Here is a 25463-nt window from a genome sequence, read left to right as displayed (position 1 = left end):
CAACCTGAGACAGAAGTTGGTACCTATGATTATGGTATTGCTCTCTTTCTGCCATATCATCTCTTGTGCCCCTTTTGAACAGTTCTTTGCAGGTATTTCAGTTGAACTCTTCTCTCCTTGACTCGCTAGTGATTTTCAGAATGTGGGTGGATTTGAGGCTCTTTGTAGGGAGCAGATGAAGTCCTAAGTAGATGTGTGGGGTTGACATGAGCCTCAGACCTGTGGGAAAATGGCAGTGCCTTCTCTAAAGGTTAGGTTCATGGAAATGGCAGCATTCCTTCTTGATCTCAGTATGTGCAGAAAATCTCCATTGTAGCTTCCTCCCTCCACTTGATAGTGGCTTGAAGACTGCTCCCCTACAGAGACAGTTCCTTTGTAGAAAATGCTCCTACCAATCGTCTGTTTCCTTGTTCAACTGTATATAGTAACACCCCCTCCCTGTTCAGTTGTGTATAATAACACCCCCTCCCTGTTCAGCTGTATATAATAACACCCCCTCCCTGTTCAACTGTATATTATAATACCCCCTTTCGGTTCAACTGTATAATACCCCTGTTCAGCTGTATATAATAACACCCCCTCCCCATTCAACTGTATATTATAACATCCCCTCCCTGTTCAACTGTATAATACCCCCTGTTCAGCTGTATATTATAACACCCCCTCCCTGTTCAGCTGTATATAATAACACCCCCTCCCTGTTCAACTGTATATTATAATACTCCCTGTTCAGCTGTATATAATAAGCTTCTTGGGTACTGTTGCTTTTCCCTCAGCCCAGTGTACCAATCTCAGCTTCTCTGTGTGTTTTTTTTGTGTTTATCCCTTTTTCATTCCCAGCCTTGACTGGTCTGGAGCTGTCTGTAAGCCTAGGCTAGATTCAAATTCAGAGATCAGCCTGCCTTTGCCTCCCAAGTGTTGAGATTGGAGGCATGCACTACCATACCCAGCATTAAAGATTGTTTTTGAAACATTAAAAATAAAATTTCTGAATCACTTTAAAACTTAAATATGATTATAATTATTAGATGATTTAATGTGTTGTGTTTGTATTCACCCTTTTAGCCAGCTGATTCTGTTCACATTACAAATGATGATGAAAGATTCCTACACAGTCTTATTGTGGAGGAGAAAGAGAAAGACAGCTTTACTACTGTGGTTATTACAGGAGTGCAACCAGAACACATACAGTACTTGAAAAATTATTTCCATCTTTGGACACGACAGTTAACGTAAGTAATTTGGTTCAAGAAATGTTCCTGCTTACCTTTTTTTTTTTGTTGTTTTGTTTTGTTTTTGAGACAGGATCTTGCTATGTACCCCAGCTGACCTGCAAACCTTCCCATTTTCTTTCTTCCTGACTTCCAGGCATGGGACTCCACACCTGACTTACAATTTACCCATTGCCTCCTACTTAAAGACAGAAAATAATTAGAGATGTATTGAAGTCTCTTTGGTCCAGTTTCCTTCACATTGGTACATTGTGTACTGTTCTGATGTTGATTTTTTTTTTTTTTTTTTTTTTTGGTTTTTCGAGACAGGGTTTCTCTGTGTAGCTTTGCGCCTTTCCTGGGACTCACTTGGTAGCCCAGGCTGGCCTCGAACTCACAGAGATCCGCCTGGCTCTGCCTCCCGAGTGCTGGGATTAAAGGCGTGCGCCACCACCGCCCGGCTCTGATGTTGATTTTTTTTTTTTTTTTTTTTTTTGGTTTTTCGAGACAGGGTTTCTCTGTGTAGCTTTGCGCCTTTCCTGGAACTCACTTGGTAGACCAGGCTGGCCTCGAACTCACAGAGATCCGCCTGGCTCTGCCTCCCGAGTGCTGGGATTAAAGGCGTGCGCCACCACCACCCGGCTCTGATGTTGATTTTTAAAGGGTTATTCATTCACTCATTCAAAAAGGAAATAGATTGCTTCATATATTGAACATTAATTTTGAATCACACGTTTTTTGACACGTGCTGCAAAGTAAAGAAGAACTGGAGAGTTAATCATGCTCCAGTGCGATTTTCAGTCACACTGTTTGCTTCTTTCCACAGGTGTAATGTAAACTTCCATACTGTAGTTCTGGATTTTTGTTTCCCCCACTGTAACCTTTTGATTCACGCCTACATCTATATCTTCAGTGTCTACACGAATATCTGCTACATAGTAATAAATGCTTGACAGATTAATACATTCTGTCAGTGAAATAAGAAATGCACAAACATTCCGTAAGATGTTCCATGTTAATAATTAATAATAAATACTAAAATATTATTCCAATAAATCCTGATTGTATATATCTCATTCACCAAATCAGATTTACTCAAATTTTTCCTGTATCTCTAAATATTTACTCTTAGTAGATTATTTACACAGTTTTCATTTAGTCTGGAATACTGACTCTTTTTAAATGGGTATATCTTCACAAAATGAATAATTAAAAATCATCTAATATTTACTCCAAAGTCTTTTATACTTAAGTCTTTATTATATACATGTACATATTAACAGAGTGTACATTTTTGTTTTTTATAGGAAATAAAATTGACTCTTAGGAATACCATTTTTTCTTGAAATTTTTGTTTATTGCCTGATATATTTATATAAGAAATTTGGATTTTTACCGGGCAGCAGTGGAGCACACCTTTAATCCCAGCACTTGGGAGACAGAGCCAGGAGGATCTCTGTGAGTTCAAGGCCAGCCTGGTCTACAAAGTGAGATCCAGGACAGGCACCAAAACTACATAGAGAAAATCCTGTCTCAAAAAAAAACAAACAAAAACAAAAAAAAGGAAATTGGATTTTCTTTTCTAAGTATATAGTAGCTACCCTTTATGGTTTCTTTCTACTGAAGAAATTGTATATACAAAATAAAAAATAATATATCCTGTTTTGTTCTTTAACTTATTTTATTCTTCAGAATAGACAATCATTAAAGTATGGTCTCAAACATTGACGATTTTGAAGAAAAATACAATGTTTTAGTGGTTCCTTTATGTTAGTATTATTTTGAAGAGTAGCTAGGGTGATAAGCGTTATTCCCTCTGCCTTTCTCCCTTCCTCTTTCCCAATCTTTCTTTAGAGATAGATTCTCACTGTGTATCTCAGCTGGCCTGGAATTTGCAATCCTCATACCTCTGCCTGTCAGTCCTGGGATTACAGGTGTGTACTACCATGCCTGGCAAACCTAATTTTTTTTTTTTAATTTATGAGAAGGAATTCTGTAAATTTCTACTTGAGGAATAATCAGAGAAATATTTTAATGTTTTAAATAAACAAAATATAATTTTGTTTAACCTTTATTTAAAAAATAAGGCAGCAAAGATTTCTAGTGCTTTTTAATGGAGTTTTGTTGAATTTATTAACTTTTTAAAATGTTGTTATAGATCAATTGTGTATCTGAATCTGTAAATGGAAATGTAATGCTTTGATTTCAGAGGTTATTTTACCATTGGAATATTGTTTTAAAAAATGCTGGAGTGCATGGCTAGATAGTGTAGCTTAATGGTAGATGGCCCCTTTAGCATGTGTGAGACTTCAGCATTTCATCTCCAACGATCAAGTGCTTAACTAGGAAGTGTATGAAACTGTGGGAAAATTTTTTTTGAAGATGTGAACTATGGTTCTGTGTTAATAAATTATAATGTTATTCTTTATTTTAGGCATATTTATCATTACTATATTCATGGACCAAAAGGAAATGAAATAAATACAGCTAAAGAAGTTGGACCTTCCAGTAATATTGATATTGAAGTAAGCCAAAAGTCCACCTTAGGATATTACAAATTATTATCCTAAATGATACTGAATAACAAAAGTTAGTTGGTAATTAAACAGATTTGCTCTCCTTGTTTTTTCATCAAATTTCTTTGGTTGTTTGAATACCTAATGAAGAGATGGTTCTTAGATGTATTTTTGTACCCTTGGATATGGCCTTTGGTTTCCCTTTTATTCACTTTTCTGTGGATATGAGAATTGTGGTTGAATATAATGCTTTTGAAAGCAAGGAGAGAGAGAGAGTTTTCTGTTTATGGCATCTTACTTGTTCATGAAAGTCTTGTGGTGCACAGAACATTTTAATACTGGGTTCTGCATTTCCTTGTCTAAGCACTGTGAGGAATCTCATGTACAATGTTCTACTTCCTATCTCTAACAAGAAAGCTTAAATGTAACATGCTTATGACGTATCTGTCCTTCAGTGCTGATTTACTCCTTTCTATTTTATTATCATGTAGTCTTTACTGAGTTTTGATCCATGCATAAATATGTATAATTTGTTAACTGGATGATTACTTTACAGATGAATGTAGTCTTGCCTATTCTGTGGTTGGAGCTTGGCTATGAAAAGTAAAGTTACCATAGAATTTAATTATTTCTATTTTATTTTTGTTTTAGATTTCTTTGTTTGAAAAAGGAAAGACACCTAAGATTGTCAACCTAAAGGAAATAAAGGACGACATGCAGACATTGTACATAAACACAGCATCTGACAGTTTTGAGTTCAAGGCTCACGTGGAAGGAGATGGTGTGGTTGAAGGGGTTATCCGGTATCACCCCTTCTTATATGATAGAGAAACGTACCCTGATGATCCGTGCTTTCCATCAAGTATGTTCATCTGATCTGTAATCCGAAAATAGAATGTGGTGATTTATGATAGTATTCTCTAAATGATTTCCAGTTGGGCTAGTAAGACTAGATAAAAGTTCTAACAGTTTTTCTTTATGTACTGTTAGTGTTTATAATTTTTATAACTACTGGTAGTCTTTTAAAATATATTTATGAACTTTATGTGTATTTATTAAATTTTTATATTCATACAATCACATTTACTCCTGTTTTCTATTGTACTTTTTGTCTTTTGCTTTGATTTATTTATTTATTTATTTATTTATTTATTTATTTATTTATTTATTTTGGTTTTTTTCGAGACAGGGTTTCTCTGTGTAGCTTTGTGCCTTTCCTGGAACTCACTTGGTAGTCCAGGTTGGCCTCGAACTCACAGAGATCCACCTGGCTCTGCCTCCCAAGTGCTGGGATTAAAGGCGTGCGCCACCACTGCCCAGCAATTTTTTAAAAATATTTATTTATTTTATGTATGCAAGTGACCTGTCTTCATGCACACCAGGAAAGGGAATCAGATTCCATTACAGATGATTGTGAGCCACCATGTAGTTGCTGGTAATTGAACTCAGGTCCTCTGGAAGAGCAGCCAATGCTCTTAACCACTGAGCCATCTCTCCAGCCTTGTCTTACTTTTGTAAAGCTTTTTACACGTTAAGTTTTTGTTTTTGTTTTTTTAATGATCCTGTAGGGTTTGGCCTTTTTTGTTGTTGTTGTTGTTATTATATATGTAATATGTGTGTGTCCGCGCTTGCATGCTAAGATAGGTATTTAACTTAATATTTTCCATATAATATTCATTTACTTAAAGTAACAAAAACAATATCCAGTGAGTTTATTGGCAATTGAGTTGAAAAAAATTTATATTTGATACAGGGTCTGACCTGTAACTAGAAAACAATTGTGTTACCTTCTCTGTTGAGGTATGTTACATACCTCATTTACCACCATGCTGAGGTTGTGTTGCAATAATATAATACTTTAATTATCCTTAGTTTTCTGACCTACGTCCTATCTTTGTCATTCTTCTATTTTGTTATTTTAGACAAACAACTCCCTATTTTGTGTTGACATATGTAAAACGAGTTTGTTTGTTTCAGTGATTATAAGGGTTAAATAAGAAACTGAGGCTGGGTGTAGTGGTGTAGTCTATAATCCAACACTTGTGAAGCTGAACTAGAATGAATGTTCATGGCCAGCATGGACTACATGACAAGACTGTTTTGTTTGAAAAGAAAGGGAGGGAGGGAGGGATAGAGAGAAAGGAGGGAAATTAAGGTCAGTCCTTAGAATAGTGCTCAGGTGGGCTGGAGAGATGGCTCAGTGGTTAAGAGCACTGGCTGCTTGCTCTTCCAGGGGTCCTGAATTCAATTCCCAGCAACCACATGGTAGCTCACAACCATCATGATGGGATCTGATATCCTCTTCTGGAATACAGACATACATGCAGACAGCACTCATACATTAACAAAATACATAAATAAAATGAAGAAAAGAAATAAAGAATAGTGCTCAGACATGATGTAGTACCTCAGTGCAAGCAGTGCCTGTTACTCAGTGGTTCCATCTCCTGGGAGCCTCTGATCCCCACCAAACTTGCCATGTCTGGGGTTTTGTTTTTGGTTTTTTTGTAATGTTCTAGACAGAGTGATACAGTTCTTCAAGTGATGATGACGATCAGGGAAATTCTTTTAAGACCAAAGTGGCTTGGCTTGATTGAAACTTTCTTACAAGTTTTTTGGGAGGTGAAGGCTTTATTAATTTAGGTAGATTACTTAATACCAGTATGTGCTAATATATCAGAAACATAATGCTTAATTTATCTGGTTATTTAAGAATATATTCATAAAAAGCACAATATTATTGATGATTGTACTAATTTGTTCTTGATGTATGGTAGAGTATCATTTTCTGTTGGTCTGAATCCAGTCTTTGGAAACATCATAGTTTATATAAAGTTAAATTGAGTACTCTTGACTAATTTGTGTAAAATTGATGAATTTGCTGCTATTTGACACTGTAGATTTTCACATAAGCATTGCTAGCTGTTTTGTTTTGTTTTGTTTTTTTCAAGACAAGGTTTCTCTGTGTAATGGCCTTGGCTGTCTTGGAACTCCCTCTGTAGACCAGGCTGGACTCACATTCAGAGAGAAGAGAGAAGGTCTGCTGCCCATGCCTGCCTCCCGAGTGCTGGGGTTAAAGGCGTGCTCTCCCGCCGCCGCTGCACCGTGTGGTGCTGGCTTTATAGAATTGCCGCAGTTGTGGTTCAGGTGCAGATTTCAAGAGCCTGTTTGTGGAGAAGAGGAAGTCACTGTAGGAAAAATCCTTTGTTTGATGTATAATTAGAAAAAAAAAATTAGAACTAACTTTAAAAGCCGAGCATGGTGGCACATGCTTTTAATCCCAGCACTTAGGTGGCAGAGGCAGGTGGGTTTCTGAGTTGATGCTGGCCTCTTCTCTGTAGTGAATTTCAGGACAGCCAGGGCTACATAGAAAATCCCTGTCAAAATAAACTGAAACAAACAAACAATTAACAACGCTAAAGGAAAGGAAAGAAAGAAAGAAATAGCTTTAAAGATCACAATCTTGTCAGCTATTGTAATACTCCTACTTCATATTAGATAGTATGTAGGTAATCATTTATATTAACTATGAACTCTTAAATCTTTTTAACTAAAAATTTTCTGTTGCGATTTGAATGACTGTATGCGGTATTTCTCTGAAGCAACTTTAATATGCCCTTACAGAAATTGATGTCACAGTAGTAAAAAATGGTCCTGCTTTATGGACATGAAAATATTGTCTCACCCTTTTACTTTAGAATTAAGAGATGAAGAAGATGATGATGATTGCTTCATTCTTGATAAAGCAGCGAGAGGGAAGAGACCTATTTTTGAGTGCTTTTGGAATGGACGGTTAATACCATATACATCAGTTGAAGAGTAAGTTTTCATTGTTGTGGATTGGATTTTTTAACCTAACCTTTTTTTAATTGAAAATAGATTTTTTTCACATATTATGTTCTGATTATAGTTACTTCTTCCCCAATTCCTCCAAGATCCTCGCACCCACCCACCTGAATCCATATCCTTTCTTGCTCTTTCTCTTATTATAAAACAAGCAGGCATCTAAAAAAAGAAAGAAAAAAAAAATCAGGTAAAATAAAAACAAACCTGAACAGGACAAAACAATGAGTAGGAAAAGAGATAACCAAAGAAAAGGCACAAAAAACACATATAGGCACATAGACACACATATTCACACACACAGAAATCACATAAAAATACAAAGCCAGAAACCATAATATATATGCAAAAGACCTGTAAGGTCAACAAAAATCTTTGTAAATGCCTACACAAAGCATAATGAGACAAAATAAAAACAAAAAACCTCTAAACTCCAAAAATGCCATTGAGTTTATTCTGTATTGGCCATCTGTTGCTTGGCTTGGGGTCTGCTCTTAAGTGTGGTTTGTATACCCAGTGAGACTCTATTGGGGAAAGCTAATTTTTTCTTTACAAATGATTATTAATTGGAGATAACTTCTGGGTTAAGATGAGGGCGTGTGTCCACTTCCCCTCTCAGCCCCGGGACCCCATCTGGCGTTCACCTGTGCAGGCCCTGTGCACGCTGCCACGGTCTCTGTGAGTTCAGGTCCCTGTGTGTCAGTCCTACTGTGTCTAGAAGGCACTGGTGTCTTCCATTCCCTCCGGCTCTTACACTCCTTCCGCCCCCTCTTTTGAATAGTTCCCTGAGCCCTGAGGTGTTGTAGGTTGTTGTTTGGCTCTTTTGGAGGGGTCCACCACCCAGCTCAAATAAATCACACACAGAGGCTTTTTCTTACTTATGAATGCCCGGCCTTAGCTTGGCCTAGTTTCTAGCCTTAAATTAACCAGTCTATCTTTTGCCTCCGGGCTTTTCCTGTTTCTAACTTCTGTAAATCTTACTCTTACTCTGTGGCTTGCTGTGTAGCTGGGTGGCTGGCCCCTGGAGTCCTCCTCCTTTGGATGCTTGATCTTCTTTCTTTCCAGATTTCTCTCTGTATATATTCTCTCTGCCTGCCAGACGCGCCTATCTTTTCTCCTGCCTTGCTATCGGCCAGTTCTTTATTAGATCATCAGGTGTTTTAGACAGGCACAGTAACACAGCTTCACAGAGTTAAATAGAACATAAACAAAAATAACACACCTTAAAATATTCTACTACACTGAGGGGGGAGGGATTTGTTGGAGACATCTCATTTAGGACTGAGTGTCCCAGGGTCCTTCACTCTCTGCCAACTGTCCAGTTGTAGATCTCGGTATTTGTTCCCATCTACTGTAGGAGGAAAGCAGCTGTGATGGCTGAGCATGACACTGATCTGTGAGGACAGCAGAATGTCATTAGGAGTCATTTTGTTGCTGTGTTCCTCTAGCAGAATAACAGTAGTATTTGGTCTTTGCTTAGATCCATGACCTGCCTAGTCTCAGGTTCTAGGCCACATGAGCTGCATAAAGCATGGATTCTGTCCCATGGAGTGGGCCTTAAATCCAGCCAGAGAGTGGTTGCTGCTCCTGCAACTCCTGTGCTCCTCCTGTTGCACCGGCATATGCTGTGGGCAAGTCACCACTGTCGATCAGAGGGTTTGTAGCAGGGTCGGGGTGGGCCTTTCTCCTTCCGGTACCGTGAGCACTAGGCAGTGGAGGTGAAGGCTCTGGGTATGCACCAGCTTGACTTGGCTGTGTTCAGTGAGTTATGTAGATGTTGTCTTCAGCAGTAGGGCCTTACCATCAGTTTCTGGAAAGCAACCAACAGCCTTGGCCTAGGTAGGTTGGGGGTTTCCATTGGGCCCCTTTAGCTAACTCAATTTCATGTAACCTATTCCTGACACTGGAGGTTCTATTTCATGGCTAGAGATATCTAGTTGGTGCTCTGTCTCCCTGTTTGGTGATTCCATTTAGATTTCTTTTGTATATGTATATATTTTAAGATGCTTTTACTGTAGTACGTTTCCATATGGCCCCTCAAATGGCTCCTAGTTTTAACTGTCTCTCCCTGTATTTCCTCCCTTATCTCCCTCTTTCTTCCCTCTCTTCATTTAATCTTCCTGCTCTAGGTCTCATCACCCTATCCATCCCCAAGTGTCTATTTTGTTTCCCCTTCCTAGGGAGATTCCCTTCCCTGCCTCTAGTCACTTAATCTATACCTAACCTCTGTGGTTATCCAGATTATAGCTGGTTATTGAAGAATTAACAGCTTATATCCACATATAAGAAAATACATACATACCATGAATTTTCTAGCTCTATTTACCTGCAAGTTTCATTGTTCCCTCCTTCTCTCCCTCCCTCCCTCCCACAGCTGAATAATATCCTGTTGTGTAGTTGTACCACATTTTCTTTATCTATTCATCTGTTGAGGGCATCTAGGCTGTTTCCAATTTCTGACTATTATGAATAAAGCAGCAGTGAACATGGATGAGCAGATGTCTCTGTAGTAGGATGTAGAGTTCTTAGGACACATGCCCAAGAGTGGTATAGCTGGACCTTGAGGTACACCGATTCCCAGCTTCCTGAGGAACTGCCACACTGATCTCCATAGTGGCTGTACAAATGTGTACTCCCACTGGCAATGGATGAGTTCCTCTTACCCTACATCCTTGCCAGCATTAGCTGTCATTCCTTTTATTGATCTTGGCTATTTTGACTGGTTTAAGGAGAAATCTCAAAGTAGTTTTGATTTGCATTTTCCTGATGGTTAAGGATGTTGGACATTTTTTAAAGTGTTTCTCAGCTATTTGAGTTTCCTCTTTTGATAATTCTCTGTTTAGCTATGTACCTCATTTTAAAAATTGAGTTGTTTTCGGGGCTGGAGAGATGGCTCAGAGGTTCAGAGCACTGGCTGCTCTTCCAGAGGTCCTGAGTTCAATTCTCAGCAACCACATGATGGCTCACAACCGTCTATGATGGTATCTGGTGCCCTCTTCTGTCATACATGCAGAATACTGTATGTATACATAATAAATAAATACATCTTTAATAAAAAAATTGAGTTGTTTTCTTGATATTCAGTTATTTCAGTTCTTTAGATACTATCCATGTATTGGATGCATAGTTGATAAAAAAAATCTTTTCCCATTCTGTAGGATGCTGCTTTGTCCAAATTATGGTGTCCTTTGCCATGTAGAGTTTTGAGTTCCATGAAGTCCCATTTATTAATTGTTGATACTAGTGCCTGCCTTAACTGTTCTGTTCAGAAAGTCTGTTTCTGTGCCAATGAGTTCAAGGTTATCCCCTGCTTTCTCTTCTGCCAGGTTCAAGATTCTGTTTTTAAGTTGAGGTCTTTGATCTATTTGGAGTTAAGTTTTATGCAGGGTGATAAGTGTGGATCTATTTGGATTCTTCTAATCACAGCCATCCAGTTTAACCACCACCATTTGTTGAATATGTCTTTTCCCAGTATGTTATTTCTGGTTTCTTTGTCAAAAATATCAGGTGTCCCTAGGTGTGTGGATTTATGTCTGGATCTTCAATTTGATTCCATTTATCAATATGTCAGTGTTTATGCCAATCCCATGCTATTTTTATTACTATTGCTCTGTAGTACAGTTTTGTTGTTGTTGGTGGTGGTTTTTGTTTGTTTTTTTGCTTTTGTTTTTGTTTTTTGTTTTTTTTTTTTGAGACAGGGTTTCTCTGTGTAGTTTTGGTGCCTGTCCTGGATCTTGCTCTGTAGACCAGGCTGCCTCGAACTCACAGAGATCCGCCTGGCTCAGCCTCTTGAGTGCTGGGATTAAAGGCATGCTCCACCAATGCCCGGCTGTAGTACAGTTTTAAATAAGGGATGGTGATAGACCCAGCAGTTATTTTTATCTTCCCACTCTGAAATCTAAGGATTGTTTTAGCTGTCCTGATTTTGTGGTGTTTCCATATGAAGTTGAAAATTGCCCTTTCATGATCTGTGAAGAATTGTGCTGGAGTTTTGATGAGGAAATGCATCTATAGATTGCTCTTGAATGACCTTTTTTTGTTTTTTGTTTGTTTGTTTTCTTTACTTGCTTAGAGATACCCCAATATATTTTATATTATTTGAAGCTATTGTAAAAGGTTTTGTTTCTCTGATTACTTTCTTGGTCCATTTATGATTTGTATATAGGAGGTCGACTCATTTTTGAGAGTTAATTTTTTTTATTCAGCTACTTTGCTGAAAATGTTTATCAGCTGTGGGAATTCCCCAGTGGAATTTTAAAAAATGATTTATTTTTATTTTGTGTGCCTTGATGTTTTGCCCACATGTATGTTTGTATGAGAGTGTCAGATCCCCTGGAACTGGAGTTACAGACAGTTATAAGCCATCATGTGGGTGCTGGGAATTGAACCCAGGTTCTCCGGAAGAGCAGCCAGTGTTCTTAACGCTGAGCTATCTCCACAGCCCCATCCCTCCCCAGTGGAATATTTCAAGTCAGTTGCGTATACTATCATATCATCTGCAAATAAAGATACTTTGACTTCTTCCTTGATCTCCTTTAGTGTCTTAATTGCTCTAGCTAAGATTACTTTAAGTACTATATTGAATATAGTGCTTTTCTTTTTTGTTCCTGATTTTAGTAGAATTGCTTTTAGTTTCTCTCCATTTAAGTTGATGTTGGCTATGGCTTGCAGTAACTTGCCTTTATTATGTTTAGTTATGTCCCTTGTATTCCAATCTCTCCAGGAATTTCATCATGAAGGGTGATAGATTTTTGTCAAAGGCTTTTTTGGTATGCAGTGAGATAATCATTGTTGTTTTCTTTTAATTTATTTATGTGGTAGATTACATTTACTCATTTTCATATATTAAGCCATCCCTGCATCTTTGGGATGAAGCCTACTTGATCTTGGTGGATTATGTTTTTGATTTGTTCTTGGATTTGGTTTGAAAGTATTTTGTTAAGTATTTTTGCATCTATGTTCATAAGGGAAATTTGTCCATAATTCTCTTTCATTGTTGAATATGTCCTTTGGGTATCAGGATAACTGTGACCTCATAAAATGAATTGGGCAGTGTTCCTTCTGTTTCCATTTTGTGGAATACTTTTAGGAGTATTGACATTGACTCTTCTTTGAAAGTCTGATAGAATTCTGCACTAAAACTTTCTGGCCCTGGGCTTTCTTTGGTTGGGAGACTTATAATTACTGTTTCTGTTTCATTAGCTATTTAAATTGTTTATCTGATCTTCATTTAATTTTGGCAAGTAGTACAGATTGAGAAAATGATCCATTTCTTAGATTTTTTTTCCCAATTTGATGGAAGTACAGGTTTTTAAATACGCTCTTCCAATTTTGTGAATTTCCTGGGTGTCTGTCTTGGCCCATTTTTCATTCAATAGTGAGTTGTTCAGTTTCCATGAGTTGGTAAACTTTGTGTTTCTATTGTTGCTGATATCCAGCTTTAATCTATGATGGTCTTAGAGGATCCCTGGTTTTTCCATTTTCTTGTATCTCTTGAGACTTGCTTTGTTTCCAAGTGTGTGGACAGTTTTGGAATAAATTCCATGAAGTGCAGAGAAGAAGGTATATTCTTTTGTGTTTGGGTGAAATGTTTTGCAAATATCTCTTAGGTCCATTTGGTTTATGACATCAGTTGGTTCCAGTCTTTCTCTGTTTAGTTTTTGTCTGGATAGCCTGACTCTTGTTAAGGGTGAAGTCTCCCACTATCAGTGTGTGAGGTCAGTATGTGACTTTAGCTGTAGTAGTGTTTCTTTTATGAACTTGGGCGCCTTCATGTTTGGTGCGTAGATCTTAAGAATTGAAATGTCCTCTTGGTGAATTTTTCCATTGAGTATGTAGTGTCCTTCTCTACCTCTTCTCGTTAGTTTTGATTTGAAATCTATTTTTGTCAGATATTAATATGGCTATACCAGCTTGTTCCTTAGGTCCATTTTCTTGGAATATCTTTTTCCATCCTTTTACCCTGAGGTGATGCTATCCTTGATGTTAAGGTGTGTTTGTTTGTTTGTTTTAAGGTAAGTTTCTTGGATGCAGCAGAAGGATGGATCTTTGTATACATTCTTGTAGTTTGTGTCTTCTTGTTGGGAAATTGAGACATTGATGTTGAGAGAGATCAATGATCAGTGTTTATTGATTCCTGTTATTTGTTGTTATGGTGTGGGGTTTTTCCCTCTCTTGATTTGTTGTTCTGGGATTATTTTTTTCTTGGGTATAGTTAACCTCTTGGGCTGAGATTTTCCTTCTAGTGCCTTCTATAGAGTTGTATTTGTGAATACTAATTAAATTTGGTTTTATAATGCAATATTTTCCTTTCTCTATTTGTTGTGATTGAACATTTTGCTGGATATAGTAGTCTGGGCTGGCATCTGTTAACCTACTCTTTATACTGACCAATAATGTTGTTCTGTTCCAGCTTTGACTGGTGTGCTCCTCCTAAGAAGAGAGGGCTTGCCCCAATTGAGTGCTTTAATAGAATATCTGGTGCATTATTCACTAATGACAAATTTCAGGTCAGCACAAATAAACTGACATTTATGGATCTTGAGCTGAAATTGAAAGATAAGAACACCCTTTTTACACGAATTTTAAATGGACAGGTATGCCTTTTAAGTTTCAAGCTTTGAATATTAGCCAATGATCTCTCTTAAATTAAACCAAATGTATACGTTAAGTAGGTTTTTACTAATATTTTATATTTTACTAATATTAGTTTACTAATTCATATTTTATTATATATTTACTAATATACATATTTTACTAATATTTAATATTTAGATTCATTTACCCAAAAGACTTATGTGTTTGTTTAAATACTCACTGTTTGTTGAAATAAACATTTAAATATTTTGTGTTTGTGTGTGTATGCAAGTACACATGTGCATGAAGGACGAAGGAAGGAATCTACTCCCATAGAGCTAGACTTACAAGCAATGACCCACCCAAAGAGCCACAAGTGCACTTAATAGCTAAGTTTTTTTCTCCAGCCAGTTTAGCCAGATTTGAATGTTATATAATATATATGTGCAATATTACATAGTACCCCATCAGTGTGTGTAACCTTTATGTTTTGATATATCAGTTAAGTTTTTTTTTTTCTAAGACTTTGGTGATTTAATTTTTTTTTTTTGGAGTTTTTAACTGTTCATCACACTAAAAAAATGTGAAGTTGGTTAAACTGTGTTTGTATAAAATTTACCTGCCTGCCTTTATTAGTCCCCCCCCCCCCCATAAGAAAGTCTCATGTATGGCAGGCCTTCCTCAAACCTTTTATAGCCTAACCTGGCCTTGAACTCTTGATCCTCTCTGGTCCTCCTGCCTCTTATCTCCCAAGTGCTGGAATTACATGCATATGCCGCCATGCCCCACTTTATTAGATCTTAGTATCGAGACTTTGGTATCATCTCCACTTAATACAAATATGTATAATTGTGTTTCATGGGAACTGAACATTAACTACTCTATAAGGCTTTAATGATTTTTTTGTTTGTTCTTGCACATGTTCATGTGCATGTGTGTGCCAGGGCATACATGTAGAGGTCAGAGGACAACTTGCTAGAGTCAGTTATCTCCTTTATTATGTGAGTTTTAAACGGAGCTTGGGTTTTCAGGCTTGGTGGCAAGTGTCTTTACCGGTTGAGCCACCTCACTGTCCCTTAACTGTGCGATTTTTGTCTTGCTTTGTAAGGTACGGGGGGGGGGGGGCTGTAATTCTGGAATACTTTTGGCTCAAAGGTGATTTGAGATTGATCAGTATTAAAATGCATGCACTGGTAATGAAACAAAATGATTCCATTGGGTAGACATTTTTGAAGGTTTGATAGGACTAATGTGTACTTTCATAACTACACACCTCAGAATCATTTACTTTGCACTATTCTTTCAGTAATATAATGCTTAGCTGCCAAAAGTACATCACGTAACAGTTTTTATACTCTTTCGTTCTTGTAAGTTAAGTCATTTTCAATTTTGCTTTGTTTTTCTGTATAAATATGGCATAAAGAATGTCATAAGAAAAATCATGCCTTAATTTTCTGAAATCCCCTAAATTTGTATAGGAAAAGATCTGGCAAGATATTTTAACATGCACCTAGGTTTCTGACATGTGACATGTGATAGGAAAAGGAAGTGAGTGACATTTCTAAGGCTATTTTTGTTTATCAATATTTCATAGAACATTTTAATGTTTTACAGGAGCAGAGAATGAAGATTGACAGAGAATTTGCTTTATGGCTGAAGGACTGTCATGAAAAGTATGACAAACAAATAAAATTTACACTTTTTAAAGGAGTAATTACCCGTCCAGATCTTCCCTCTAAAAAGCAAGGCCCCTGGGCGACATACTCAGCAATAGAGTGGGATGGAAAAATATACAAAGCAGGACAACTGGTAGGTTCGGCTTATGTTCAAATTAAGTCCTTAGTAGAATTGCCAACTAGTTTAGGTGTATTAGAGTTTGTCAACTACAAAAATGCTTAAGTTAGTTTCTATGGAACCTGTAAAGAATGAACAAGAAACCAATTTTCATATACAATTTATGATGTCTTAAAAATCCTGTTTATTGCCAAAGGCTCCATGAGCAAAGTATTATTTCTTCTTGCATTAATTTTACTCACTTGGAGTGACAGTGTTGTATTAATGTGTTGTAAAGTAATTTTTGATGTTAGTTTTTTTAGTTGTTTTTTGTTGCTGAACGATATTTTCTAATTTTAAATGTATTGTAAACATAACAGAGATTGAAAGTGCTTTGATCTTAGAATATTCTAACCTAAAAATGAAAACAGTAAAAGCCTAGGTAAAATATTGAACGAGAAGAGAATCGTAAGGAGAGGAGAGAATTTTGTGAAGTTGGATGATGTTAGGATTTGGAAGAAGAGAACAAACCATAACATACTTTGGGTTAAAAGGTAGCATTTGGGGCTGGAGAGATGGCTCAGAGGTTAAGAGTACTGGCTGCTCTTCCAGAGGTCCTGAGTTCAATTCCCAGCAACCACATGGTGGCTCACAACCATCAATAGTGAGATCTGGTGCCCTCTTCTGGCACACAGGCATACTGTACACATAATAAACAAACTAACAAATAAATCTTTAAAAAAAAAAGTAGCATTTAAATTAATTTCAAGCAGAAGAGGCTTGGATATACTCAACAGTTGCAAATTAGAAAGCTGTGCCTTCCCTCCATGACTCTGAGGGGTGCCATCATATAATTAAAGCCCTAGAAGGAACAAGGATGGCTAAAGAATCCGAGGCCTGGGATGTTTATGACATTTATATCAGGACAGAAGGGAGCTGGTGTCTAGACAGGAAGGATATCTAGTGGGATGAAGGGAATTAGGAGAACTAGAGTATCAGGAAGCCAGATGAGTTGTTGCAAGTCAGTTTGTCAACTGCTCCATGGACTTGAGTAATTGCTTTTTAGATTATCTGAGCATGACCATAAATAATCAGTTCTGAAAAATAGAAAGCTATGACATGTATATATGAACCAAAATAATTTATAGTGGATTTTGATTTATTTTAAATTTCTGAAGCTGTTGATAACTACCTTTTCAAGGGAAGACATGGATTTTGAGTTTTGAGACCCAATGTCACTATGTTGGACTGAGCAATCCAGCGCTCAACTCCAAGTGCCTGGGGTTATAAATAGGCCTGTCACACCTGACTCATAAACAAGTCTTGAGCTAATGTAGTTGATGGAAACGTTAACTTGTCAAAAGTCTACAAACACATGCTTAACTGTGACATATCTGAATGGAGAAGCTCCTGTCTTAACACAGATTTGCCAGCAATAAGTGCTAAGCCTCACACATCTTACTTGCTTCATTGGTTTGAAGTCATTGTTAATGAATGTTTTTCACATGCATAACAGTTGCATAAAGTAGTTATTATTAAACCTGTTTTCTCTTAGAAAATATTAATCTGAGTATTTATGCTCAATATTAGGTCAAGACAGTCAAGACACTTCCTCTCTTTTATGGAAGCATAGTAAGATTTTTCCTTTATGGTGATCATGATGGAGAAGTATATGCTACAGGAGGTGAAGTTCAGATTGCAATGGTAAGAAAGCAAGTGACTGATCAAGTCTCTTGGCACCACCTTTATTTAAATATGGCAATAAACATAATGGTATTTTGAAATTGGCTTGCATTTTTTCCTGTTGAATGAAGTGATGTCAGCATAGTTTTCTGTTTCATATTTAATGTTTGTATGTTTTACATATATTTATATATTTTATTAGTATAATAGTGCTTTTATAAAAGGCACTATTCCACTATGTGCCTTTTATAAATTTCCACTATGTTCACAGACGAGTAATATCACTGGACAGAATTCTATTCTAAGAATAAGTAACTCCAAGATTAAAATAAGTTTTTTCCCCTTAGCTTGTTTCTTGTTATTTGGGTTTTATTAGGATTATGCAGATTAAATAAAAAAATGAAAATAGTTACTAGAGGTAAAAGGGGAGAACTGATTTTGAGGTCTAAGAGTTGTCCTCCGACCTCCACACATGTGCCCAGGCACATATTTGATACACATACACAGTAATAATAATAATTTTTAAAGTTAGATTCTTAAGAGTGAAAATAGTTAAGTGTAAGAATAGTTACTCTCATTTGTATACTTAATTAGGATAAAATTGATGTCTTTGAAGGAAATACATAGATTGGTTTGTTTAGTAACTAAGCAACTTAATTTAAATTGTTATCTTTGTAATGTTGGTATAAATTCTTATTCAGGAACCCCAGGCGCTGTATGATGAAATAAAAACTGTACCCATTGCAAAGCTGGATAGGACAGTTGCCGAGAAAACAATTAAAAAATATGTAGAAGATGAAATGGCAAAGTAAGTCAAATTTCAAGAAACAAGGCTAAACAAAATTAAGAATTGGGGTTGGGCACAGTGGCACATGTGGGAGACAGAGGCAGGCATATCTTTGTGGTTAAAGGCTGGCCTAGCCTACATGGCCAGGTCCAGGCCAGCCAGGCCTCCATAATGATACCCTGTCTCAAAGAAAAATAAATAACAATAGTTTTATATATATAAACACATACATACATACAAGTTTTGAATATATAGTATATAGTGCAATATATAATATATAATTTTTGAATGTATAAAGTACAGTTTTGGATTCAAATAATGTGTTTTAATTCAAGAAGTGTAGTGCTATTCAGTATTCTCACATGTGTTATGTGCCCTGAGGTGTGAACTCTTTGACATTAAATATGGAGAGTTGTAGTTAGACAGGAACATTAGAAAAAGAAATCTAAAGTGTCACATTTATTTATACCTTAACATGGGCATTTAAAGGAAATCATTTGGAGTGGCTTACAGCTAGGGAAAACTAGCACTTTCTAAGAAATAAAGAGCACTGAAAAAGAAATAGCCAATAAGGAAGAAGCAGCTCCCTCCTGTCCCCAGGACACTGAAGTGGGGCCATTGAGGATCAGTCTCTGAGTTATGCTGTGTGTTCGGACAGCATGTATTAATGTAGAGAGGGTCCTACCACCATCACTTTAAAATCCAACAAAAGCAAAGAAAATGAAATAGATGAAATTTCTATTTTTGGATCAAGCTAATGATGTTATTTTGTCTTTAAAGGGTATACTTGTACTATAATTGAAGAGAAAAATCACATCTAAGTGCTAATATCAAGATAGATTTTTTTATCTTGGCATTTTATTAGACATAGCATAGGTTAGGTTTAGCTTTTCAAAATGTATCAATAGTATCTAACCTACTAATTTTCATATTTCTAATTAACTAAATTCACAAAACATTAATATGCTGGTTTTATAATAGGCTCCCTGATAGATTGTCTGTAACTTGGCCTGAAGGAGATGAATTATTGCCAAATGAAATTAGGCCTGCCGGAACCCCAATTGGTACGTTTTCTAATGTTCCCTCTGTTGGTTTTGTCTTTCTTGTAAAAATTTTTTGTCTACGTCTCATATATAGAAAACTATAGAATATTGCAGTGTAACATGAAGATCTTCCAGACTGTTGATGGGTAATTGTGATAGCCTTTCTTTTCATCTGGCCATTCCCACAGGTGCACTACGGATCGAAATACTAAACAAGAAGGGGGAAGCAATGCAGAAGCTCCCAGGGACAAGTCACGGAGGGTCAAAGAAGCTGCTGGTGGAACTTAAAGTTATACTGCACAGTAAGAGTATAGATCAGTTTGGGCCTGTAGGGACTAGATGAGAAAGATTGAATGTCTAATTTTTGATGACTTGAATCTGGTTAACACAGCAGATTTGGTTAAAGTTAGAAAATAGAAATTAAGGTGCATTCTTCTAAAAGGTCATGTTGGGCAACTCAACTGAGGAATAGTTGAGTGCCCAAGATTCAGGGAATAGTAGTTTTTTGTGGTTTGAGAAGAGGAATCTAATCTGCAAATGCCTATGAGTTGTTCTAGGAATTGGGAGGACATTTCCAGGAATTGGGAAAGGAGAAATGATTTGATCAAATCATACCTCGGACTTTGGCAGGGGCAGACAGATCTCTGTGACTTTGAGGCCAGCCTGCTCTACAGAGCAAGTTCCAAGACAGCCAGGGCTACACAGAGAAACCAAAAACCAAAACAAAAAACTAAAAAACTTAGGACTTTTAGAACCAAAGTCATATTTGGAGGGAGGCGGTTGTATGAAACCACAGCTGGTGTGCAGCTTGTGGGTAGTTGCCCTGCAGAGCACAGCTAACTCTGCTATAGTGAATGGCTAGCTACCACAGCACTGTTGGGTCATTTTAAGGTCATATGAGGTATTACAGGTATGCTAGGCATAATTTAAAGTACATAGACGAGTCCCTTATGGTTGTTTATTCTGGTAATCTCAGCATTGAGGAGTCTGAGGCAGATGAATTATTGCAAGTTTGAGGCCACCCTGGCCTATATAGTGAGTCCCAGGCCAGCCTGGGCTACATTTTTTTTTAAGGTTTATTTATTTATTATGTATACAGTGTTCTGCCTGCATGACAGAAGAGGGCACCAGATCTCATTACAGATGGTTGTGAGCCACCATGTGCTTGCTGGGAATTGAACTCGGGACCTCTAGAAGAGCAGCCAGGCCTCTTAACTGCTGAGCCATCTATCTCTCCAGCCCTGGGCTACATTTTGATACCTGTCTAAAAACTAAACAAAGTCACCCAAAAGAATAAAACTTATATGGAAAGTCTTGTAACAGTTTCATTATGTTCTTTTTTTTTTTTTTTTTTTTTTTCCCGAGACAGGGTTTCTCTGTGTAGTTTTGTGCCTTTCCTGGAACTCACTTGGTAGCCCAGGCTGGCCTCGAACTCACAGAGATCCGCCTGCCTCTGCCTCTTGAGTGCTGGGATTAAAGGCGTGCGCCACCACCGCCCGGCTCATTATGTTCTTTGCTTGCTTGAGTTATTGTAAAATGTTTTTTTTTTTAATTCTGATTGATCATTATTCCTGATATATTATTTAAATGTCATGTGAAAGGCAGTATTCAGGCTAGGCTTGATTTTTTTTTTTTTTTTTTTTTTTTTTTTTGTATTTCTAAATTTTTTAAGGTACAGTTGATTAGTGCTCTGTAATAATGCTCAGTGAGGGGGAAGGAAGGAGTTTTAATGTATGGAATTTGATCTTTTTAACACAATTGGTTTTTGTTTTTATTTTCCTTTGGCAAGCTCCTTTATGTTTATCCTATGTCGATGGATATCTTTTATTATTAGTTACAAATTTTCTAATAGGGGATACCCTAGAATCTCAGACATTCTTGATACTTGGCCTGATTCAGTCTCCTGGTTCCTCTTCTCACTGGCAGTGAGATACTTAACTTGCTGTAGCTGTTGTGTAGTCCAAGAAGCTCTCTTTGGAGATTTCTACTCAGGTATAGCTTGGATCTTTTGTTGTTGTTTGAGCCAGAGTCTTAACTGTAGCCCTTTCTGGCCAGATTTCCTTACCTCACAGAAGTCCATCTACCTCAAAGGCATGTGTTACCATGCCAGACTCTGTAACTTGAATCTTGATTTTAAAGGGTAGAAAAGAATTTCAGATTGATAATTCCAGGCTCAGATTGATTCAGTGATGAATTCTACCATGTTAGAAGAACTAACATCAGTGCTTCTCAAGTTACTCTATATGTCAAGAAAGAAAGTTGGGGGGAAGGGGAGGGGGGCGGGAGGGGGGAGAACAAGGGAATTCGTGGCTGATATGTAGAACTGAGTTGTATTGTAAAATAAAATAAAGAAAGAAAGGCAATCTACCGAATTGTTTATAAAGCCAATATTTCTCTGATTCCAAAACTGGGAAAAGACAAAGCAGAAAAATAGTATAGACCAATCCCCCTAAAGAACATAGATATAAAAATTATCAGCAAAATATCTGTTGACTAAATTTAAGAAAACATAAAAAGATCAAATTGTCATGATCAAGTAGATTTTATTGCGGTGATACTGATTAATATATCATAAATGGATTTAAGGGTAGAAATTAGATGATCATTTCAAAGGATGTATAAAATGCTATTGACAAAATCCAATATCAGTTGATAATTTAAAAAAAAGCCCTAAAATAACTCAAAATAGAAGGAACATATCTCAACCTAGTAAAGGCAATTTTTAGCATATTGATAACCAGCATTATATTATTTTTTAAATATTTCGTTTTTACTTTTGTATCTGTGTGTCTAAGTGAGTATGTGCTTGGGCATCAAGTGCCTTTGGAGGCCAAAAGAAGATTTGGGCCATTAAATATTTTGAGACAGGGTCTTTCTTTTTTTAAATTTTTTCTAGTCAGGGTTTCTCTGTGTAGCCTTGGTTGATCTGGAACTCACTCTATAGACCAGGCTGGACTCGAACTCACTGAGATCCACCTGCCTCAGCCTCTCAAGTGTTGGGATTAAAGGCATGAGCCACCACTGCCTGGCTAGCCAAGAAATATTTTAAAGTGTTAAACATTCTTAGCTACTAGGGAACTGTAAATTATGGCAAAATGGCTATCATCAAGAAAACAAATATCATTTTTGCTGGTGAGGATATGGAAGAAGAACCCTAACTCACTCTTGGGATTGTAAATTAGCACACATATTATGAAGTAAGAATGGAAATTTTTCAAAAAGCCCAAACCAGAAACCATGTGGTCCACCTGTGCTACTTCTGGGCATATACCCAAAGGACTGTATGTCTTACTTTAGAGGTGCTGCCTTCTAGTCCATCACTTTACCCTCCAAGTGAAAGCACTGTAATGAGCTAAATCAACTTTCATTGTTTTTACTCATTTGTATAAGATAATAATATATAGTTTGAAGCTTCAAAGCAGCATTTTAAAGTACATAGCAAATAAAGATAACTGTATTTGATACTATTTTGACACCTCATTTTTATTTTACACTCTTTGTTTTTGTTTTTTTGTTTTGTTTTTTGTTTTTCCCCCAAGACAGGGTTTCTCTGTGTAGTTTTGGTGCCTGTCCTGGATCTTGCTCTGTAGACCAAGCTGGCCTCGAACTCACAGAGATCTGTCTGGCTCTGCCTCCCAAGTGCTGGAATGAAAGATGTGTGCCACCACCACCCAGCTCTATCTATTCTCAGTTTCTTAAGGCAGTTTTTCTTTTTATTAAGCTTCAAGTGGAAATAAAGAAATCATTTCACATATCAGTCAACATGGAGGAAAATGGCCTTACTGGTTTAAAAAAATGGGTGAGTTACTTTTATTTTTGTTTATTTTTTAGGTTTTAAATTTTTATTTTATGTGTATGAGTGTTTTGTCTACATGTGTGTGTGTATACATTGTGCTTGCCTAGTGCCTGTGGGTAGCACCAAGTGCCCCAAGACTGAAGTTATGGATGGCGATGAACCAAACCTGGTCCTTCTGCAAGAATAACAAGTGATGTTAACTGCTGAGCCATCCCTCCAGTCTTTACTATGCTTGCCTACCAGGGTTGACCCCTAGGTTTGATCCCCATCACCACTGTAAACAACCCACACCCATGCATGGTGGTTCACATCTGTTGTATCTTACTCAGCTAGCTCAGCAGGGAGAACCTCTTGAGTGTACTGGTTTAAGAACAGGCTGAGCTGTCTTGTGAGATCCCCATTTCCCCTGAAAAGAAAATCACATATAAATCAATTTCTGTTGACATGATATTTAATCTCTTCTTAATTTATCCAGAAAACATCCAGAAACTGGGTAATTATACATTAAAATTACAAGTGGTATTAAATGAAAGTAATGCGGACACCTATGCAGGAAGATCACTACCATCTAAAGCAATAAAATTTTCTGTTAAAGGTAAGCAAAACACTATGGTATAATTCCATCAGCTGATAGTGCCTTTTTTTTTTTTTTTTGGTGAGCTAAAGATGGATACGTCAGTAGTCTTTTTTCAAGGCACAGTTGTGAGCTGCCCTGTGGGTGCTGGGAATTGAACACGGGTCTTCCAGAAGAGCAGCCACTGCTCCCAACTACTGAGCCATCTCTCTAGCCCCTGATAGTGCTATTTTAAATCAGGGGAATTTGTATAAGTCAATAAAAGATATATAATTGAGGAAACATCTTGATTTTTAAATGGCTATAAAAGTACTTAATCGTGTTTGTTCTTAATTCTGAAGATGTCATTTAAAAAATTTATTTAGTTTTATACTTTGCATAGTCTACAACTATTCTGATTCTTAACCCTTTGGGTGATTTCAGATGTTGGGGGATTTTCTCCCTCAGTTTTATGATTATAGAATCATTGTTATCAGCTGCTGTGTACTCAACCTTTTTAGTTTTGAAACATTCTATTTTCTAGGCATTTTTCCTGAAATGCTTGATTTTTTTTTAGTTTTTTGTGTTTTTTTTTTTAAAATAATATCTAATATGAAAGTACTGTGTCCCCAGATACATATACTAATTAACTTTTTTCTCCTTTACACCTTCTGCTTTTATTTATTTTACTTGAGATTACTCTAACATTCTCTAATTTATATTGAATTTTCCCATCTTGCTGTATCATTCCATGTTATTCCCTTGTTAAAGCATTGTACTCCCCCTTCATGGATTGGATAGCTTCGCTCTTTGGGCTTTTCTTAACAGTGCTTTTCCTTGTTCATAGTATGTCTCACACTTGCTGGGTTGTGTGCTTGCTTGTTTGCTGTGCTTATCTTACATGACATATTTGCTTACATTACAAAATAAAATACATAAAAACATGCTTTCTTTCAATTATGAGAATTTTCAGGTATTTGGCTATTGAGAGTCTCCAGAGTGGAACCTTCCAGTCTTCTGCTAGGTCAGGTTACTGTCTGACACCCATTGTACAGAAAGTCAGTCTGGGGATGACAGCTGAAAGGGGAGAGGTCTGACCTTTTATATATATAATTCTTTAGTTGGTTTTCCAGTTTTCAAAAAAACTGTTCATCCTTTCCTAGTGCTGTGTCTCTCATTCCTTTGACCTACCTCTTTTCTTCTTTGAGGATGAGGAAGACATATGACTGTTCTCTGTGTTGAGGAATGGTGATTTTGGGAACTGAAGCCAATTTCAACAATTTTTCGACCTGTGTTCCAGTTTTATAACAGCTTGAATATACTGTAGTATGATTTACTTTGGGCATTTAAGGATTTGATAATCTTAGCTTCCTACATTTGCCCATGTAACGTATTAGTCTATTTTGTTTGCTTGTTTGTTGTTTTGTAGGTTTAGGTCTCCTAAATATCTGTAGTATCATTATTATGGTCTTTTGGGTTCTTTTTTGTTTGTTGGAGAAGTTGGAGCTGCATGCCTTTTTTAATCAGAAGGACCTCTAGAAGATTTCATGTATCTGTACACTATATTTGTGTCTAGTGCCCATATAGGCCAGAAGAAACCTGAATCCCTAGATCTGGAGTTCTAGATGGTCATGAGCTGCCATGTGGGTGCTGGGAATTAAATCTGGGTCCTCCACCAGTGC

General features: G+C 36.9%; 1 protein-coding gene across 1 annotated transcript in view; it reads left to right on the top strand.

The window, feature by feature from the left end:
• The window catches only part of Smchd1 (structural maintenance of chromosomes flexible hinge domain containing 1), a 139099-nt gene that overhangs the window by 31154 nt on the left and 82482 nt on the right, over positions 1-25463 (top strand). The window contains exons 8-19 of the mRNA XM_006972249.4: positions 1066-1232; positions 3646-3736; positions 4379-4589; positions 7426-7546; positions 13983-14166; positions 15761-15955; positions 17510-17623; positions 18304-18410; positions 19371-19453; positions 19621-19734; positions 23154-23231; positions 23704-23823. Of these exons, the coding sequence (XP_006972311.1) occupies positions 1066-1232; positions 3646-3736; positions 4379-4589; positions 7426-7546; positions 13983-14166; positions 15761-15955; positions 17510-17623; positions 18304-18410; positions 19371-19453; positions 19621-19734; positions 23154-23231; positions 23704-23823 (1585 nt within the window). The remainder of the gene's footprint in view (positions 1-1065; positions 1233-3645; positions 3737-4378; positions 4590-7425; positions 7547-13982; positions 14167-15760; positions 15956-17509; positions 17624-18303; positions 18411-19370; positions 19454-19620; positions 19735-23153; positions 23232-23703; positions 23824-25463) is intronic.

Source organism: Peromyscus maniculatus, chromosome 13 (genome assembly GCF_049852395.1).
Source record: "Peromyscus maniculatus bairdii isolate BWxNUB_F1_BW_parent chromosome 13, HU_Pman_BW_mat_3.1, whole genome shotgun sequence".
Classification (NCBI taxonomy): domain Eukaryota; kingdom Metazoa; phylum Chordata; class Mammalia; order Rodentia; family Cricetidae; genus Peromyscus; species Peromyscus maniculatus.
This window is presented reverse-complemented; position numbering and strand designations above follow the sequence as displayed.